The 21901-nt window shown below is 43.0% G+C and overlaps 2 protein-coding genes across 5 annotated transcripts in view; one reads left to right on the forward strand and one right to left on the reverse strand.

The window, feature by feature from the left end:
- LOC140203138 (septin-9-like) overlaps positions 1 to 21901 on the forward strand; it is a 455930-nt gene that overhangs the window by 427910 nt on the left and 6119 nt on the right. For all 4 annotated transcript variants that reach the window (XM_072268990.1, XM_072268991.1, XM_072268993.1 and 1 more), the window contains one exon: positions 10567 to 10618. In XM_072268990.1, the coding sequence (XP_072125091.1) occupies positions 10567 to 10618 (52 nt within the window). The remainder of the gene's footprint in view (positions 1 to 10566; positions 10619 to 21901) is intronic.
- The window catches only part of LOC140203139 (putative protein MSS51 homolog, mitochondrial), a 79774-nt gene continuing 79277 nt past the window's right edge, over positions 21405 to 21901 (reverse strand). Inside the window, exon 8 of the transcript XR_011887296.1 lies at positions 21405 to 21450. The gene's annotated coding sequence lies outside the window, so the exon portion shown is untranslated. The remainder of the gene's footprint in view (positions 21451 to 21901) is intronic.

Raw genomic sequence — 21901 nt, forward strand, 5'->3', positions numbered from 1 at the left:
GACTCCAGCCAACATAGTTCTCTGGGTCATTGAGGCACAGAAGCCTCCAAACTCTACGACAAGGTTATGCTCCTCTTAGAGGAGGCTCAACACTAATCCAAGTGCTTTTAAAGTATGGGGTTTAAAAAGTTCTATGTTCAAAGTAATTTTATTGTCATACTACATACTTGTCACCATCTACTACCTTGAGGTTCATTTTCTTTTAGCAGATATAGGATTTTGATGTGAATGTGTACAATTCCAGATTGATTCGTTAATTAAAAGCTTACTGAACATTTACTGTAGAAACTGGAGTATCTCTCTAAAGATGATCACTGGAGTGGCTTTGTATAGCACTGTTAATCTGCTGCTTTTAACCAACCACCGGTGACAACAGTGCTTGATCAGTCACAATAATTCATGAAATACTTCCAAGTGATTTGAGTCGTTCTTTCAAGACGACGTAACTCCTCACCGTGTTAAAAAGTTGCAGGTGTTGAAAATATGAAACAAGGAAATGGGAAGGAATAAAAAGCAATAATTTGGTTAAGTGGCAACTGTGACCTTACATAAGTTCAAATGAGTTGCATAAGTTCAAATATTGAATGATTTGCTGTGGTATCATAACACTCAGTTCAGTATGCTGTTGAATGTACACTCAGTGACCACTTTATTAGGTACGCTTGTACACCTGCTAATTAATGCAAATGCCTAATCAGCCAATCAATGGCTGCAACTCAATGCGTAAAAGCATGCAGACATGGTCAAGAGGTTCAGTTGTTGTTCAGACCAAACGTCAGAATCGGGAAGAAATGTGACCTAAGTGGCTTTGACTGTGGAATGATTGTTGGTGCCAGAGAGGGTGGTTTGAGTATCTCAGAAACTGCTGATCTCCTGGGATTTTTATGCACAACATCTAGAGTTTACAGGGAATGGTGCAAAAAGCAAAAAAAAATCTAGTGAGTGACAATTATGTTGACGAAAATTCCCTGTTAATGAGAGAAGTCAAAGGAGAATGGGTGGACTGGTTCAAGATGAAAGGAAGGTTGCAGTAACTCAAATAACCACATGTTACAACAGTGGTGTGCAGAAGAGCATCTCTGAATATACAACACATCAAACCTTGAAGTAGATGGGCTACAGCAGCAGAAGATCACACTAGGTTCCACTCGTACCTAATTAAGCGGCCACAGAGTGTAGTTCCCTTTATAATGTCTTTGTACAAGTAGTTCATATTGGAATGTGTCGAGTGATGATGCAGCTTTTAGTCCAAGCCGGAGATTGTTTGACCCATCACGCCTGTGAAAGAACAAGCCAGCAAGTCCAGTTCCCTTCCCTCTTTCCCCATAACCTCACAGACCTTTTTCCTTCACGTTCTCATTAAACCTCTGGAACTGCTGCCTCGAGCTTTTCAGGCTCTGCACGACAATAGCATTGAAAATGGTTTACTCACTTTGTCGATAGCTCCTTTGCCTTGAGAACCCTCTTTTTCACAGGGTTATGGAATCAGGAACAAGAAGGCATAGGTCTAAGCTGAGATAGGACAGATGAAATAGAAACCCAAGGGGCAATGCTTTTCACCCAGAAGTGCTCCGTATATGGAATGAACAGCCAGAGGAAGTGATTGAGACAGCTCCATTAACAAAGTTTCAAAGACACATGGACAGGTACATAGTTTAGAAGGGTATACCGTACTGTGCAAAAGTCTTAGGCACATATATATAGCTAGGGTCGCTAAGACTTTTGCACAGTACTGTATTTGTCAACGTGGAGCAGAGAGCGAGTTTGTAACTCTGGTGGGAACAAAGCACCGCGGAGGGGCATGGGACAGGTGGCAGAGAAGGAGTGCTGTGGGTGGTGTGTGCAGACACAGCCAGCCCTGAGACACCAGGCAAGGTCATTTGATTCCAAACAATTGGTTTATAGATCATCACAGAATGTCCCTCTGGTGGTTTTCCACTCCCTCCCCTCTTCCTTTCCCTTTTCCCAACCACGATTCCCCTCTCCCTGCCCCCTTCCCACTCTCAGTCCACAGTAGAGACCCATATCAGAATCAGGTTTATCATCACTCACATATGTCATGAAATTTGTTTTTTTTTTTGTTGTGGCAGCAGTAGGGCAACATTTAAAATTATGATAGCATTGTTCAAGAGTCTTAGGCACCCCTGTTCCTAAGAATTTTGCACAGTGTGGAAGGCCAAATCCAGGCAAATAGAACAAGCTTGGATGGGCATCTTGATAAGCATTGGCAGGTGGAACCATTTCTGTGAGAATGGCTTACTCACGTTGAGAATGGCCGTGGATTACTGAACAAAGGTTGACAGAACAAGTGTGCCTATCAGGGCCACCAGCGAAAGTGCTTGGGTCAGGTTTGAGTACAACCATGGGCCTCAGAAGGAAACAGCGGGCACCATGAATGGTTTGTTAGTTCGCCATTTGAATTACAGCATGCAGCAAGCATCACATTTATAAACAGCACCATTCCTAGAGGCATTCACATAGATACAGACCTGTCCATCACATGCAAAGCCCTCCCCACCACTGAGTACATTGATATGGAGCACTGTCACAAGAAAGTAGCATCCGTCATTACAGACCCCCACCATCGAGACTATGCCCTCTTTTCACTATTACCATTGGGTAAGTTAATTGGTGTTCACAGCCATTATATATTTCTCCTGTGCTTCATAAACAGAAAAGATTCTACTGTGGTTAGCATGATGTAGGAATCTGCTACATAATTGGCTCCTAAATAGTACTCCTCTTACCACAAATTAACGTCAATTTGAAATATATTCCCTAAACTCAAAATTGTTCAATTTTAGCAGGGAGCCAAGTCTTTGCTGACTAAACACTCACCCAAGAAACCGCAATTAAATGCAACAGGAAAGCAGTGCAAACATACCCTAATGGCTTAAAGGAACTGTGTATCTTGTTAACAGTGGAGCACTATTACTGTATAGTTTTTTGAAGTATTTAATCTCTACTATTTTTGTAAAAAAAAATCCTTGGTGGGTGGCTCAAATCAAAATAACTCGTTCATGCAGGAAACATTAAGACTTTCATCTCCTCCAGAATGGTGTAAGATGCTAGTTACTTGGGAATAAAAACTGAAGCACAATTGTTCCTTCAACTTCTAATGTACAGGCAGTAGAATTTTTTTTCTCTCTCACAGCTTACCCTCTCCCATCCCCCTCACACCTTTCCCTCTCCCATCTCTCCCCCTCACTCTTTCGCTTCTCCCCCTTTTATCTCTTCCTCATAAGGCCTTCCTCCCTCTGCGTTTCACCCAGTTTCCCTCCCTCGTTCTCACTGCCCCATTTCTGCCATTTCCCTTCACGCAAGCAGACTGTGTGCTGGTCATTGACGGAAGTGTGCAGGCTGCACATTCACACTGGCCCATTCAGCTGCCAAAGATCAGAGTTTTTGGATTCCAGTTACTTCGCCAGATTAGCAATGCAGTGATATTCTATGAGTACAGTGGAACAAGTTGGGGCTTGGGATCTAGCTGGTGGCCTTTGAACATAGAACACCAGGGATTCTGTAGATGCTGGGCATTCAGAGTAACACACACAAAATGCTGGAGGAACTCAGCAGGTCAGGCAACATCTGTGGATATGAACAAAGAATCAACATTATTGCAAACACGAGGAAATCTGCAGATGCTGGAAATTCAAGCAACACACACAAAATGCTGGTGGAATGCAGCAGGCCAGGCAGCATCTATAGGAAGAAGTACAGTCGATGTTTCGGGCCGAGACCCTTCGTCAGGACTGACTGAAAGAAGAGATAGTAAGAGATTATTGGTTGAGACCCTTCATCAGGACTGGAAGGGAAGGGAGAAGAAGCTAAGATAAGAAGATGGAAGGTTGGGAAGTAGTATAAGCTAGTAGGTGATAGGTGAAGGCAGGTGATGGGGAAAGTAGGTGGGTAGGTGAATGAGAACCTGGTAGGTGATAGGTGGACAAGGTTAAGGGCGGAAGAAGAAAGAATCTGATAGGAGATGAGAATGGACCATGGGAAAAAGGAAAGAAGGAGGGGCACCAGAGAAGGATGATAGGAGGTAGGAGGGAAGGTAGAATAGGGAATGGAAGAAAGGGGAAGGGGAAGAAATTACCAGAAGTTAGAGAAATCAATGTTCAGGTTGGAGGCTAACCAGACAGAATACAAAGTGTTAGCCTGATGTTTAATGCATTGTAAGGAAAGGCCTAAGGGAGCTACAAACCTGGAACTGACTAGACATTCTTCGCTATGGAAAGGTTGGATATTTCCTAGAGCGTGGAAGAATAAGGGGAGATTTGATAAAGCAGACTTTTTCCATTGCGATTGAGTGAGACTAGAACCAGAGGTCATGGGTTAAAGATGAAAGGTAAATGTTTAAGGGGAACATGAGGGGGAACTTCTTCGCTCAGAGGATGGTAAGAGTGTGGAATGAGTTGCCAGCGGAAGTAGTGGTCTTGAATTCAATTTCAACATTCAAGAGAAATTTGGATACGTACATGGATGGGAAGAGCACAGAGGGCTATGGTTTGGGTACAGGTTGATGGGACGAGGCAGAATAATAGTTCAGCATGGAATAATTGGGCCAGAGGGCCTGTTTGCAGTAGTATTCTACAACTATGGATACTGAATAGTTCCTGCTAAATACTGAGATTCTCAAGATTATTAATATAATGCCTTATTCTGGAGAAATGAAACAAAGGAGTTAAGGCTGTGAAAGTGACAAAATGCACTGGAAAAGTTTCAATCTGACAAAGCAGTTAGATTTGTCAGTAGTGTTAGTGTTGCATTCCTTCCCCACAAAATACTTTCCAAATATAACCAGCACCCTTTAGGAGAAACAGCTGCATACAGTACAAAATCTAAAGAAGAAATGAAACTATGTTAGTGAACTTATATGAAAAATACAGATGAGATAGGTTTAATAAGTTATTGTATTACTATTTCAGGAATTTCACTCACTTATAATTGCTAAACTTTGTTTCTTTTCCAAAATTTTACAAGTCCCATGTGTGTACAATATGCAAAACCCACTTTGGCTCTAATTAAGTCTCTACCGACCAAAAATGTAACCGGACCACAACATGAATACAGTGGCTCCAAGTTCAGGTCAGAGCTTAGGGTGTTATCCTGCCACTTACTTCTTGGACCTCTAAAACCTTTTCTTCATATCAAAGCAGAAATTTGATATTTTAAAACCTCTCCACTTGTTTACCATGTCCAGGTTGACTTGCTTCTGGGACTGAGTGTCTTCTGTGTGTTTTCCAAATGAATGGTCTCAGAGTTCCCAACACCCTCTCAAATGCTCTCCCTCCACCTTGAAAGCACATGGGTCAAGGATTGGAGGGGATCTTGCACTTTTTCAAGTGGGATTGGGAACTACTTGGAAACTTTTGCTCCGTCTGCCTAGATACAGCCCAGTCACAGGAAGAAAACACCCCCACCATCTCCAAAAAAGGGCTGCCACCAGAAATCAAGAACCCCCACCATCCAAGCCATGTTCTTTTCTTGCTGCTGCCATTGAGAAGGAGGTCAAGGAACATCAGGTCCCACACCACCAGGTTCATGAACGGTTATTGCCCTTCAACCATCAGGTTCCTGAACCAGAGTAGATAACTTCACTCACCTCAACACTAAACTGACTCTACAACCGATGGACTCACCTTCAGACTCTCTACAACTCAGGTTCACAGTATTATTTATTTTTCTTTTTGTATTTGCCCCTTTTGTTCATCTCTGTGTGTAGTTTTTCATTGATTCTATTGTGTTTCTTTGTTCTGTGAATCTTTGCAAAAAATGAATCTCAGAGTAGTATATAGTGACCTATACATACTTTGTTAATAAATTTACTTTGAACAACATGCTTGCCATATCCAGGTTGACTTGCTCCTATGTCAGATCTGAGGCTCAGTGTCTTCCACAAATAGAAGAGGTGGTGTTTGTTCTCAATGAATAGACTCAAGGTTCCCAACACCATTCCAAATGCTCCTCCTCCACTCTGAAAGATCATGGATCAGGGATTCCCATGGGTTGATGGGGATATTACACTTTTTTCAAGTGGCATAGGAAACCACATTGGATCTTTTCCTCTGATTGCCTGGTGAAAGAGTGTGTGTGTTTGAGAGTCTGGTGCCAGGCAAGCAAGCCTGATGGGTAGCCCTACGGTGTTAATGAGTGTAATTAGAAGTGTAGTGCTGTGTGTGTTGAAGGGCAGGGATCGACATTGCCCAATGGACCATGAATTTGTGGTTATAGGCTCAAAGAGCAGAGAAACGGTCCCTTTGGCCCACTCTGTCCATGAATGACCCATCTGTACTAAATCTCCCTTAACAGCACCTGCTCCCTTGCCTTTTATGCGGGTGATTCAAGTGTTCATCCAGATACATTTTAAGTGTGCGAGAGTGGCCAGCCTGCACTGACTTCTGAGGCAGTCTGTTCCACACTGGTCTCCAAACACACCTTTGCTGATTGAGGGCAGCTCCAACAATATGCAGGGAGCTCAAAAGCATCCAGGGCAAGGTTACTCTTTAAGTCATAGTCATAGTCATACTTTATTGATCCCGGGGGAAATTGATTTTCGTTACAGTTGCACCATAAATAATAAATAGTAATAGAACCATAAATAGTTAAATAGTAATATGTAAATTATGCCAGTAAATTATGAAATAAGTCCAGGACCAGCCTATTGGCTCAGAGTGTCTGACCCTCCAGTGGAGGAGTTGTAAAGTTTGATGGCCACAGGCAGGAATGATTTCCTATGACGCTTTGTGTTGCATCTCGGTGGAATGAGTCTCTGGCTGAATGAACCATCCTTTGACCATTTAAGTATTTACATTAACAAAAAGACATTGCAGATACTACAGAGGTTCTACAGTTGCTGGGAATACAGAGTAACACATGCAGATTGCTGGAGGATGGTGAAAGTGTGGTCAGGCAGCATTTACGCAAGGAATGAACTGTGGATGTTTTGGGCCTAAACCCTTCGTGAGGCCTGGAAAGGAAGGGAGAAGAAGCCAGAATAAGAAAGATGGGGAGGGTGTTGAAGTGAGAAACTGGGAGGCGATAGGTAGAAAAAGTAAAGGGCTGAAGAAGAAGGAATGTGATAGGAGTGGAGAATGGACCATGGGAGAAAGGGAAGGAGGGGCACCAGAGGGAAGTGATAGGCAGGTGAGGAGAAGAGAAGGGGTAAGAGGCAGTTATTCGGTTTTCTCTAACAACACCTCTCAAACTGGTGACCTCTATAAACATAAAGGGCATAGACAGCTCATGCCTAGAAAAACTACCTGCAATGTTCACACCTTCCAAAGTAGGAAAAATGCCCGTCGTTGTCACAGGATCTAAATACTGGAATGCCTCACCAGCAGAAGTCCTCCTGAATTGCTCAGTGCTGCAGGAGTCCCTTCACAAAAAGAAAGGAAGCTGTCTGCCACCTTTGCAACATCAATCAAGGATGTGCTGTACATGCTGAGCTTGTCTGTCACACCCCAGTGATGGAGTGTAAATAAAGTTCAGCCTTTTGTCGCTACATTCTGGAAAACGCTGGATTTATTCAGCAAAGTAACTGGCACTGTTGCTCCTTGTGCTGCTTTGAATTATCAGCAGTCCTGCCCATCTCAAGCTTGCGGCCTGATTTTTAAGATTTCCTTAGACTTCACACAAATGCCTGATAATTTAGAACTCTCAGACCGTATTTTATTTGAAATTGCTGATTAATTTGGAATAACTTGTTATAGGCTTGTATGATCATTTAGGAAAGCTGAATGTATTTAAGCATAGTCAACACAGCTTTATGAAAAGTAAAGTATGTGACAAACTTGCTCAAACTCTTTGAGGGTGTAGTAAGGAATGTTGATAATGGAGAACCTATAGATGTAGTGTATTGAGTTTTCTAACAGGTGTTTTGACATGGTGCTGCGGAGGAAGCTGATGCATTAATCAAAAGCCCACTGTGTCAGAAGGGTGTCAGAATGGAGTGAAAACTGGTGGTCTCAGAGAGATGGAGCAGATCATTCTTTTTGCAGACTGGAAAAAAGTGATTAGCATCGTACCATAGGGATCATTCCTGGCTTTGGTTGTTCATTATTTACATTAATGACATGGAGAAAGGAACAGTGTATAAAGTTTCCTAATTTGCTGATGATATGAAAATAGGTTGAAAGACAAGTTGTGATAAAGACATTGTGATTCTGCAGTGGGATATAGATAGATTGAGTGAGTGGGCAAAAAACTGGCAAATGGTGTTTAATGTGGGCAAGTGTGAGATCATGCACTTTAGAAAAGCACATGTGTAAGCAAATTGAATGAGTGAGCAAATGGAATTTTAACACAGGGAAGTGTGTGAGAAATCAAAGGCAGTTTGCTATCTAAATAGAGAGGTACTGCAAGTGAGTGAAGTACAGAGAGATCTACGCCTTCCTAGCATATGAATCACAAAAGCTAACAGGTAGGTTCATAGGTCCAACAAGTAGTTAAGAAGGTAAACTGCATGCTAACTGCAAAAGAGTTGATGTTGAAAAATATTGGGGTTTGTTGTAATTGTACAGGGTGTTGGTGAGGCCTCACCTGGAATACTGCACATTGTTTTGCTCCCCTGACTTACAAAAAGATGTAGTTGCGATGGAAGCAGTAGAAAAGAACCTCGCCGGGTTAATTCCTAAAATGAAAGATTTGTTCCCAAGAGGGACTGAATTATTTAGGCCTGGATTCCTTGGAGTATAGAAGAATGAGGAGCAACCTTATTCAAACGTATGAGCTCATAGGGACAAGGTAAAAGTTGGGATGTTTTCAATTCAATTCAATTCAAGTTCAATTGCGGGTACGGGGAGAAGATGAGAGAAAAATTGGATCAGCCCAGATGAAATAGCAGAGCAAACTTGATGGGCCAAATGGCCTAATTCTGCTCCTATATCTTAAGGTCTTAAAGTCTTAATTATCATTCAAACATACATGAATACTCATGAACTCAGCCAAATAAAACAGCATTAATTTGAGGTCAATGTGTAAAAGACAGTAACAACAGACGCACATAGCACAAAGCACACTGATGGTAACAAGCACAGCTGGTTTCACAATCATGCAATAAAAGAGTACAAACTTCGTGCCGTCAATCTAGAGTCAACCACAATAGAGCTTGTCTTCTGCAGAGTGAACGCTGGAGAAGCAGCACTAACTCCAGCCCGGATGCTGGGCCACACTGCCCCTGGGAGAGCATACTGTCTCCGATGCCTCTCTCGGGCAATACCGCGGCTTGAGGCCTAGTCCTTGCATATACGAGACACATAAAATACAACCACACAAAATATATATGTACATAGTCCAGACCTTTCAGTCTATTGAAATCGTCAGCATCCACTCCAGCCTGGATGATGCACCACACCATCCCAGTAGTTGTAAACAGACAACCCCGCGGCTTGAGGCCCTTGTCCATTGAGTGCCGCCAAAACCTGCACATGACCGCAACAGAGCTTATCTTCTCCTGAGCGAATGCTGGGAGGGCAGCACCGACTCCATCATGGACGCCGCGCCGCACCCCCCCCCCCCCCCCGTGGAGCGCACCGGCTTCAACGCCTCTCTCCTGGCAGCTGTAGACAGGTGACACCATGGCTTGAGGCCTAGTTCTCACTATGACCAAAGCCATGCAACTCCTCTGCCATCCGCCCCTGTTCTCAGCAACTAAATCAGTGAATTGAAATTTCAGCATACCAGATTAACAATATCCAAAAGGGAGTCACAAAACAGGGGCACAACCGTAAGGGACATTTTCCACATTCGCAGAGTGAAAGGATATGAGGATCTTTCCCCAAGTTTTGATGAGAGTCTAGTTTCCAAGGCAGCTGGATTACACCACAAACTGTGTTCTCGTTTACCTCAATGTGACAAATCAGCATGTCCAGATGGTATCATGTTTGCATTTGGTGGGAGCTCCCGATGATTCTGTCAGTTTCATGGCAGCAGCAGTTGCCCTCAGAACACACAAAGGCAAAGGAGCAGGAGTCGTCCATTGGGCCTGTCAAGCCTGTCCACCATTTAATATGATCATGCTGAACTTTGCCCCCTCGTCTCCACCCAAAACATCGACTATTTATTCTTTTCCATAGATGCTGCGTGGCTTGCTGAGTTCCTCCCGCACTTTGTGTGTGCCCCATCCTGTAGATGCAGTTTTGAGGATCCTGCAACTCATGTTCACAATATATACTCTATATTTTTATCTTTGCACAATTTGTGTTCTTTTGCACATTCGTTGTTTGTCAGTCTTTGGTATAGATTTTCATAAATTCTAATGCATTCTGTATTTTCCTGTAACTACTTGCAAGAAACTGAATCTCAAGGTAGTGTATGGCGACATACTTGTATGTGTGCTTTGATAATAAATTTGCACTGACTTCGACTTATTTAGAAGATTGAATCCCTTCTGGAGCATGACTCTTTCCACTCTGCAGTTGGTTGTGAACGTATCTTGCACCTTGAATAGCAATTCCTTTGCTCTGGTTGTGACTCTTATTGAAAGTTTGTGAAGTCATTTACTGTTGCTAATACTTGTGTTGATTTGCTGGACTCTGCTAAGTTTGTTCTCTCTCCATATTCTAGTTGAGAACGGGGCACACTGTGAATTTGCAAATCTAAGAGATCTACTGATCCGGTAAGATACAAAACTTTCAATTCTTTAAGCACATCTCTTTTACTTTCTGATATGAGCAAAATGGCATTAATTTTCTTAAGTGTTTTCAGACTAAAGGAATTCATTAATTAAACAGGATTGGTATTCCCAGTCATCTGGCTCGATTAACACGTCGGTCAGATACTAGATGGCAAGGAGGGAGGGGAAAGATTTAAAAAGGGCCCAAGGGGCATCTTCTTCACACAGAAGATAGTGCTTTTACAGAACAAGCTGCCAAAGAAAGTGGTGGAGGCTGGTACAATAACATTTGAAGGACACATCAATAGGAAAGGTTTAGAACAGAGGATCCCAACCTTTTATTTATGCCATGGACCAATAACATTAAGCAAGGGGTCTGTGGATCCCAGGAGACTTGTTCTCACGTTTCCAGAGTAGACTGATTCTTTGGGCCATGATAATGATAGTCTTCATTCTCTAGAGCACAACCATAATCCATCAGTACTTCACAGGTGGCCAAAGCTAAAAGGTGGAGGCCTCACGGTTGCAGCTGGGTCACCTGTAGTGCTGCTGATGGGGTCTAATGAAAGGTACAGTACTCCGATGGCTTTGGAGGCCACTGCCCAGACACACAGACATAATTCATTCAGTGTTCATATTATTGAAAATCTTACAACTGTTGGATTCCTAAACTGACCTATCGAACACTAACCCTACCTCAGCAACAGAACATCATGGACCACCTCTTGGACTACATCTTTATTTGTTATTTTTTTGCTCTAATGTTTTGTTTAAAACTGTCTTTTTTGCCTTCCCTTCACTGTCTTGCATAATTCATGTGCAATTTAACTTTTGTCTCTTGTCTGTATCCTACGCACCTGTTATGTGGCAAGCAAGTACTTGTGCAGTTGACAATTAACTCAACCACTTGAAATACTTCAGCAAAGCACAAGCGATTTGTGAGGCAATAAAAGGTGGATTTAACATAGGAGCTTCTCTGTAGTCCAAGGTGATAATTGGAAGAGCATCTGTGAAGCAACAGCACCAACACTGGTGGGATGATGTAATTACACCCAGCCCAAAGGCAGATGGACCAAGCACCACACTGTGACCCATTGAGTTGGAAACTGGACCGGGCAAATAATGATTAGCTTTATTTGTCACATTACATCAAACATACATTAACATTTAAGGGGACTAGAATGTAACAGCAAGGATGTAATGCTGAGGCTATATAATGCATTGGTCAGTCTGCACTTGGAGTAGTCTGAGCAGTTTTTGGGCTATTTCTCGAAGAAAGCGTGCACTGGCATTTGGAGCGGTTCCAGTGGAGGTTCACAAGAACATCTTGGGAATGACAAGCTGAATGTATGAGGTGCATTTGATGGCTATGGCTCTGTATTCACTGAAGTTTAGAAGAATGAGGGGTGATCTCATTGAAACCTATCGAATATTGAGTGGCCTAGACAGAATAGATGTGGAGAGGATGTTTCTAGAAGTGGGGGAGTCAAGGACCAGAGGGCACAGTCTTTGAATATAGAGACAGCCATTTAGAACAGAGATGATGAGGAATTTCTTTAGCTAGAGGGTGGTGAATCTGTGAAGTTCATTGGCACAGATGGCTGTGGAGGCCAAGACATTGGGTATATTTACAGTGGAGTTTGATTGGTAAGAGTTTTTAAATAGTAAAGTGTAAAAGGTTACTAGGAGAAGGCAGGAGAGTAGGATTGAGGGGGATACTAAATCAGGCATGATGGAATGGAGGAGCAGAATTGATGGGCTGAATGGCCTAATTCTGCTCCTATGCCAAATGGTCTCATTGTCTAAATGCGTTGCTTGAGTTGTATGCGGAGACAGCCTCAAGTGTCTGCACACTTCCCTGCCTCACTAACCCTAACCTATACGTCTTTGTAATGCAGTCATGGGGAGACCGTACAAACTCCTCACAGACAGCAGTGGGAATCAAATCTTGGTCAATGATTGCTCGCGCTGTCAAGTGATGCACTAACCATGCTTCCCCACCCCACACAGAAAGGCTCAGAATAATTAAACACATTCACAGCAAAGCCTATCAGTTCACAGCGACCAGGTCGACAAAGTGTCTACAAACTGCAGCAAAAGGAAGTCTCAGTTAAAATTAGAGCAACGTCTCTTAATTAAAGAAGGATTAATAGTTCACTAAAATGCCGGGTGGAAGCTGATTGCATCATCCAAGCTTTGTGCTTATAATCAACCCAGTTGCAAGCAAGCGTTGTTGAGTGACTTTCCCATCCATCATCTTTATTCTGGGTGTGAATGTTCCTGAGATTTAGCATGATGCTGCTTGGATTAGAGGGTGTGAGCTATATGTGGCTGAACTCTCTGGAGCTTCAGAGGCTGAGGAGAGACCAAAGGGAAATTTAGACAATTATGGAAGGTACAGATAAGATATCTCTACCCTCTGCTGCATGTAGAAGTGCGGTCAATATTCAGCACTGAGTGCAGGTGTTGGGGAACAACGGTACAACAGTTAACACTGCTGCCTCACTGCACCTGAAACCGTCAGGCTCCTGAAGGAGCATGGACAACCTCGCCCACCTCAAGGGGACCACGGTAACGTAGCAGTCAGCGCAACGTTACTGCGGCGCAGGGCATTGGAGTTCGGAGTTCAGTTCCGACGCCGTCCTTAAGGAGCTTGCACGCTCCTCCCCATAAGCGCGTGCGTTTCCTCCGGGTGCTCAGGTTTTACAGTCTGAAGGCGTACCGGGTTAATAGGTTAATTGGTCACTGTAAGTTGTCCTGTGATTAGGTTACAGTTAAATCGGTGGGTTGCTGGGCAGTGTGGCTCATTGGGAAGGAGGGGCCCACTCCACGTTGTATCTCTAAATCAGGGGTTCCCAGCCTGGGGTCCACGGACCCCTCAGTTAATGGTAGGGGTCATGGACCACTTGGTTAATGGTAGGGGTCCATGGCATAAAACAGGTTGGAACCCGTGCTCTAAATAGAATAAAATACTAAAATTCTGAACTGATTCCACAATCTATGAACTCACTTTCAAGGAGTCTACAAATCATGTTCCCTGTATTATTTATTTGTTTGTTTGTTTGTTTGTTTGTATTTGCACAGCTTGTTTTCTTTTGCACACTGGTTGCTTGTCAGTCTTTGTGTGTAGTTTTTCACTGATTCTGTTGTATTTCTTTGTTCTACTGTGAATGCCCACAAGAAAATGAATCTCTGGGTATAATATGGTGACATATATGTACTTTGATATTAAATCTACTTTAAACTTTGAACTATTTCTGCCATTTGTAGGACTGACGTCTGTACGTGTCGGACATTTGAATTTAATTTTATGGGACTTTGTTCCCATCTGTGTGTGTCTAAGAGTCAGGCATTTGAAACCCCAGGGACAACCTGTCTGATAATACAAAGCAGAATTAGTCGGTACACCCACACTTTTTGCTGGTGAAGTCAGAAGTTATCGGAAGTAGCTTTCCTCCGCTAATTTGCCCGGCAAGAGAGCTGGCCCAGTTTCCACCCAGGCAGCTGATTTGTGAGAGGGGATTAGGCTGGTGATAGCTCGTGGGTTCTCAGCCCGGAATGGTCAGAGCTCTCAGGTTAGTGACGGGATCACCACTTCAAGTGATATTTGATCAATACCAGCTGTCGTTCCTGGGGAGGTTCCTTTGGTCGTCCTGACAAGGCATAATCGAGTTTATACTCTGACTGTTTCATCACTTTCCCAACATAGGCAACCATCTGCGATCCTCCTCGATCCCATTTCCCGTCTCAGACGACTGGGAAGAAGTGGGTTTCCGGAAAGCCCAGCTCTTACAAAGGCTTGGGGAATACTAAATTGATGCCAAAGATGACAAGTTGCAATGCTACTGGAAGCTTAGCGAACTGTGGCTGGACTGTAGGTCACCAGAGTACAAATAAAGTACAGCAGAGAATGAGTTTTACAGCTGAGCAAATTCTTCAACCCTCCTTTTGTCGAAACAGAGGACAGACACAAAGAACTGCCTTATTTGCTGATGAAATATGTGCTCCATCCAACCAGGTTGGGACAATCTCGATCATTGTCCTCGAGCCTTTCAACATAACCCCGATGAGAAATGGTATCATCGCCTTCACGACTGAGGTCAGCAGCAAGATGACGACTGAGCAAACGACATATTTCAATGTGTACGTGATAAATAAATGAATCTGAATCTGGGAAAAGCCTGGATGGTGGGGACTGAGTTTGGACAGCCTCCAGAGTGGTGATCTCTGCTTTACAGATTCAGGATGTTGCTCAAGCCTTGGGATGTACTCAGACATCTGCACCCTCTCCAAATCTAACCTCTCCTCCCATTGGTATTATTGCCTTACAGCCGAGACTCCAACCTCTGCAATACCCTCCCTGAACTTTTCCAGCTTGCTACCTGCTCCCTTGGCTTCAACAAATTCCTTTCAATCTCCTTAGTGGACCAATTTCTGAGTAATTGTTCAGCTCCCACATTAATTGTGTTCGAAGATTCAGTGTCCTTTGAGATTAAATTGCTCGATCATTCTAAATTATTGTTGTTTGAGGTTTAATCTCTTCCAGAGAGTATATTTATAAATTTTCGATCTTGAACGAACAGCAAAAGGAATGACAGTTAGAAAAGGAAATCACCAAAAATGCCTTCATCTCACGCCCAGTGTGCATCCGTTACTGCCCACGTTCAAAACCGCAAGACATTAAATCCTCATCGATCACAACAATTGCAGAGTAGATACCCCTGGAGGAAATCTGTTCAAGAGGGAGCTGCGTTACATGAGAACGGCCTCTGCTGTGCCGCAGAGAACAAGCGACGGCTGTGAAAGGAGAGACTCAACAACCAAAAGACCCAACCACTAACCACAGTCACCGCTTACTCCTGCTCACACTGTACGAGAGTATGTCAGATTCAGAATCAGACTCAGGTTTAATATCACTTCTTGTCTTTGCACCAGCAGTACAATACAATAAACTACAATGGAGAAGAAAAAGTGAGAATACACACACACATATATATACTGTATATACATACACACACACACACACACACACACACACACACACACACACACACACATATATATAATTAAATAAGTAGTACAAAAATAAAAATTAAAAAGTGGTGAGGTAGTGTTTATGGGTTCAATGTCCATTCAGAAATCGGATGGCAGAGGGGAAGAAGCTGTTCCTGAATCATAGAGTGTGTGCCTTCAGGCTTCTGTACCTCTTTCCTGTTGGCAGTAATGAGAAGAGGGCAGGTCCTGGGTGATGGGGGCCCTTAATGATGGACGCCACCTTTTCGAGGTATCGCCCCTTGAAGATGTCCTGGATACTACGGCGGCTTCTGGATTTGCCTCCACAGCCTCCTGAGGACCCACCAATAGCCACCCCTTAGGGGAACATCGTACTCAAGTCGAGTGATCGCACTACTACTACTACGAGGTTGAAGTAAGAGGATCTGCCGGTAATTAAACCAATCAAACACAAATACATCAAGTTCAACTGTAGAATCACTTCCTTAGTGGACCATACTAAAAGTAATTTTATGAAGAAAATGAGCACAAATAACGGAGAGGTCAGATGGAATAAAACTGATAGGACCTCCACTGAGAACAAGGCAGACGTTGGATCATAAGAAGACCTTCACCATGATGCCAACATAAACACAAAAAACATTTCTGCTTTTAATATCCTCCAACGCACTGAGTGGAACCACAGGAGCCTGGCTGGTTATTATTGGACTTCTCGACTTAAACAATGGCATTGCAGAAATGACTTCACACTGTAGGAGTGATTAATGTCACAGTGGCTTTATTTGTACCTGGGAGTATTTATATAACACAGGCTTCAGCAGCAGCGAAACTGGTGCATCAGAATATGGCAAAACTAGACAATGTAACAGTGACTTTCAAGTTTCAGTGTAATGAATAATCTGAGTTTCTCATTATCACAAGTTCCTTTGTTTGCTTCATTAATATAGAAATTAAACAGGCGGGGTTTAGAAAAATCACTTCTAATTATGGTTCCCACTTTTGCCGGTGGTTAGCAGATGATTGAATATAGAACAGCTATTGATGTTAACTGCGCTTAGTTATCAGATGGCATCAGTGGAGGGAAATGGACAGTTCAATAAGCCATTGATTTTCATTGCTTCATTATTCCCTGCGTGGCCATTTATACATAGAACATAGAGCACTGCAGCACAGTACAGGCCCTTCAGCCCACTATATTGTGCAAGCCCTTGAATGTACTCTACGGTAAATCAAAGCTTAAATTTCAAAGTATATTTATTATCAAAGTATATATACCTTATACAACCTTGAGATTCGTCTCCTTACGGGCAGCCATTAAACAACAAAACCCAAAAGAACCCATTAAGGATAGACTGTCAAACACCCAATGTGCAGAGAAAATAAAGCAAATCGTGCAAGCTATAAAAGTAAGTAAGTAGCATTCAGAACTGAAGTCTGTCCACAGACAAATCTGACCCTTCCCTCCTGTATGACCCTCAGTTTCTGTTTTATCCATGTACCTATCTCAAAGTATCTTGACCCTCATCCCCCACTTCTGTTGGCAGCTTGTTCCACGCTTACTTCTAACGTATCTGCCTTAGTGATCACCAGGGACCCACCAGTCCATGTACCTCTGACTATACCTCCGTGATCATCTTCCCTATCCCAAGCCAATGGTATACCGCACCTTGGCAAACTAGATTCGTCAATTAATGGCAAAATAATTTGGTATGCAGATGAAGTGAAAAAATAATTAGAAGCTGCTAATGCAGAATGCCTAAGGCAAGATTGTGCTTGACAAAGCTGATATAGTCCCTACCGAGACTTATGCTAACCTGATTTCCCCCACCATTCACTGGTGGCAGCAGCCCTACCACTGACATCCCTCTTCCCACCTGACCACTGACATTCAACCGATATCATGCCTCCACTGAGATCCAGCCCATGACCAAATCCACACCCACCAGGACACCACATCTATTGGCCCTCATGCTCCCAAGTCTCCCCAGCTTGACTCCACTTCCTGCATGGTTACCATGCCTAGCAACCGCCACACCATACCCATCATCTTGCAACCGCCACGCCCTACTCATCCGAGCAACCACCACACGCTACCCATCACCTAGCAACTGCCACACTATACCCATCACCTAGCAACCGCTACACCCTACTCATCCTAGCAACCGCCACATACTACCCATCACCTCGCAACCACCACACCATACTCATCACCTAGCAACTGCCACACGCTACCCATCACCATGGTAGCAATTCTGGCCCAACCATGTCTGCCAATCCTTCATCCTTGCCCAGACCTTTCTACTCATCATAGAGTCATAGATCACTACAGCACAGATGTAGGTCATTTAGCCCATCTAGTCTGTGTGCTGACCTATTTTTCTGTTTAGTCCCATCCATCTGCACCTGGACCATAGCCCTCCATACCCCTCTCATCCAAACTTCTCTTAAGTTTTGCAATTGAACCCGCATCCACCACTTCTGCTGGCAGTTCATTTCACACTCTCACTACCCTCTGAGTGAAGAAATTCCCCCTCAGATTCCCTTTGACTTTTCCACTTTTCAACCTTTACCTATGACTTCTAGTTCTAGTCTCAAACAGCCCGAGGGGAGAAAGCCCGGCATGTAGGAAAAACCCTGCCTATACCCCTTATAATTTTGTACAGCTCTGTAAGATCTCCCCTCATTCTCTCATGCTCCAGGGAATAAAGTACTAACCTATAAAACCTTTCCTCAGCTCATCAAGTCCCAGCAACATCCTTGTAAATCAATCAATCCCAATTCCCTCAGTTCTAACCAATGCACAGGTCTCACTCCCAACTCCATCTCCCAGGCCTGCTGCTCTACCAATGGTTTCGAGGTTGGTTTTCCAACAGGCTGCATGGGTGGAGTGATTGAATAGAGGCAAAAGCCAGTTTCTAGCCAATCAAGAGTGAGGTGCAAAAGTGAATCTACAAAGACTCTGAGCACAACAGGACAGGAAAGAGAGTGAGAAGTTTACAACGCCTAAAATTCATTGAGAAAGAGCTGAAGGAAATGAAGGAGACTGTTTGGTGATTTCGTAAGGGTTCACGAGCGCCACAGTAGCAGAGCAGTTAGCGTAGTTACGGCTTGGGACAGTGGAGTTCATAGTGCAATTCTGGCGTCCTCTGTAAGAAAGTTTCTACGTTCTTCCCGTGCTTCCAAAGCATGGGTTTCCTCCAGGTGCTTCGATTTCCCATCGCAGTCCTAAGATATACCAGCTAGTAGCTGATTGGTCATTGTAAATGGTTCTGTGAATAGGCTAGCGCTAAATAGGTGGGTTGCTGGAAGGCGCGGGTCAGTTTTGCACTGTATCTTGAAATAAATAAAAATAAATGCAAGACAGGCTACTTCTTATGATCAAGAGTGTGTGCAAGGTAAGTTGCAGGATATTGATTGAGTGTTAGAGATTTAGGACAATGAGGAAGTACGTGAGACAGTGAGGAAGTACGTGAGACAGTGGTAGAATTAATGACAGAAGCCAAGACAATGTCAACATTTAAAGACAGATGGTGAGAAGACTTACAGCAACTCTGGTTGAACGGGATGATGGACTTGCTTCTATTGAAATTCTAAATACTTTACAGCTGTAAATCGGCAAAATGTCTGGCCAGAGAGTTCCTGTGGAATAGTCTACCCAGCTGTCTTAATACCATTGCTGCTCAGTTTGGATAACATTGCATGATGACAGAAATTTGGATCCCTCTTCTACAAGGGGAAATTGCTTATTTTATATCAAAGTTCGAAGTAAATTATTTATCAAAGTGCATATGGGTCACCATATGCAAACTTGAGATTCATTTTCTTGCAGGCACTCACAGTAGAACAAAGAAATACAATAGAATCAGTGAAAAACTGCACACAAGGACTGACAAAGTATCAATGTGCAGAAGACAAACTGTGCAAATACAAAAAAAAACTGACAATAATAAATAAATAGTAAATAAATAATGCTAAGAACAAGAGTTGTAGAGTCGCTGAAAGTGTGTCAACAGGTTGTGGAATCGGTTCACTGTTGTTGTGAGTGAAGTTACCCACCCTGGTTCAGAAGTTATTGCCCTGATGGCTGTAGGCTAATAACTGTCCCCAAACCTGGTGGTGTGGGACTGAAGGCTCCTGTTCCTTCCTCCTGATGGCAGCATAGCAGCAAGAAGAGAGCAAGACCTTGATTGTGTGGGACCTTGATGATGGATGCTGCTTTCTAATGGTGTCAGTCCTTGTAGATGTGCACAATGGTGCAGAGATCTTTGCCTGTGATTGAGTGAGCAATGTCCATCACCATTTGTAAGTCCTTATGTTCTTGGGCATTGGTGTTTCTCTTCCTGGTAGGGATGCAACCAGTCACTCTGCATCTGTAGACATCTGTCAGAGTTTTACATGACGTGTCAAATGCGCACAAACTTCTAATAGGGGCACTGCCGTGTCACTTACATGCTGGTCCCAGGATCCTCTGACTAATTGTCCTTTGAAGTTCATGTTCGAGTTAATTCTCATGGATATGCACTCCCAGACTATTAATGCCTTGAAAATTAGCATTTTGCAGCAGTAGCAACATAAATCACTTAAACTTAAACTGACATCAATTATACAAAACGTATTGTCAATGACACAATAAACAAACGAACGTGATGATATCAATGAACGTTGTATAGTCCAAGGTAGAATTAGGAGTTTTCAGATCGGTTCAGGAACCGGGGAATAGCACCAGGGAAGAAGCTGTTGCTGAATCTTGAGGTGTGGATCTTCGGGCTCCTGTACCTACTGCCTGATGAGAAGAGGACGTGATCTAGATTGTGGGGTTTCCTTAATGCTCAATTTTATGTGTTTTTGATGCTATGATACCAAAATCAAATGGTTTATTTGTTTTATTCATCTAGACCAGAGGTTTTCAACTTTGGGTCCAGAGACCTCTTGCTTAATGGTGTTGGTCCATGGCAAAAAAATGGTTGGAACCCCTGATTTAGAGATACAACAGAGTAACAAGCCCTAACGGCCCAACGAGCCCATTTCTACTCATGTGACCAATTAACCTAATAATCCTTTGGTACGCCTTTGGACTGTGGGAGGAAACCAGAGCACCTGGAGGAAACCCACACAGTCACGGAGAGAACATACAATCTCCTCAGGGACAGCGGCAGGAATTGTACCCAGGTCACTGGCATTGTAAAGTGTTGTGCTAACCACTGCACTACCATACTGCTTACAGCACAGATTTATTTCCCAGTTTATGGACATTAATGAAAACTGTTCATAATCTGGGACAAACTTCTACCAAAGTTACCTGCAAGGTAACTTTTCCCCTTACATTCTACCTCTTCAACATAATTTCCTTGCAGTGTTTGATCCCTGTTTAAAAAATTCTTCCTCTAATACCACAAGGCAACAAGGAAACTTTGTTCACCCCACAGCAAGAAAAAAGATTCTTGTGAAAAGTCACCAGAGACTATTAAGTGATTTAGCAGAAGATCACAAGACCATGTCTATCACTGTTTTATGGATTGAATTACCAGCAAATATAGGGAGTAGAATCCGAACTAGTTTAAACCAGTTCCTGTATTTGCACTCTATATTAGAAACACCAGTTAGCCTGTTAAACAATTTAGTATTATTTGTTGGGCTCTAACTTACCACGGTTAAATTTTACAATCAAATAAATTCAAAACCATTGTTTACATAAAATACCTTATAAACGGTTGTCTGATTTTAGTTAATGGCTGTCAATAAAGCATTTCAGTTTTGCATTGCAATCACCCCACTGGCCTGTTTGAACCATTTCTTTATCTTGGAAATAAATTGATTCACACCTATTTGGGGCAGAAATGCAAGAGAGAAAAAAATTAACAAATTGAGTAGGATTTGGTACATTACAAATATGAGCTTACCAAAATAAAAACTTACTGCAGGCAGTGAATCTCAGGGATATTATAAGTAATTATTGACAAATTATGCAGCAGAGTTTCTCTCTAAATTGAGACTTGTAGAATAGATACAAGCAACACGCACAAAATGCTGGAGGAACACAGCAGGCCAGGCAGCATCTATGAAAGAGTACAGTCAACATCTCAGGCTGAATGTTAATATTTCAGTGCTGGTGGCCATCATGATAAAGTTGAGCCTTGCAGCCAAGTTTCCTTATGAAATTATACAGCATTAAAACAGACCCTCCAACCCTCAAGCACAAATTTACACTGATCCTTCTACTCTCCCCACGTTCCTGGTAACTCACCCCAGATTTAGGGATGACTTTGCCGGCCA

The sequence above is a fragment of the Mobula birostris genome, chromosome 9 (genome assembly GCF_030028105.1).
Source record: "Mobula birostris isolate sMobBir1 chromosome 9, sMobBir1.hap1, whole genome shotgun sequence".
Classification (NCBI taxonomy): domain Eukaryota; kingdom Metazoa; phylum Chordata; class Chondrichthyes; order Myliobatiformes; family Myliobatidae; genus Mobula; species Mobula birostris.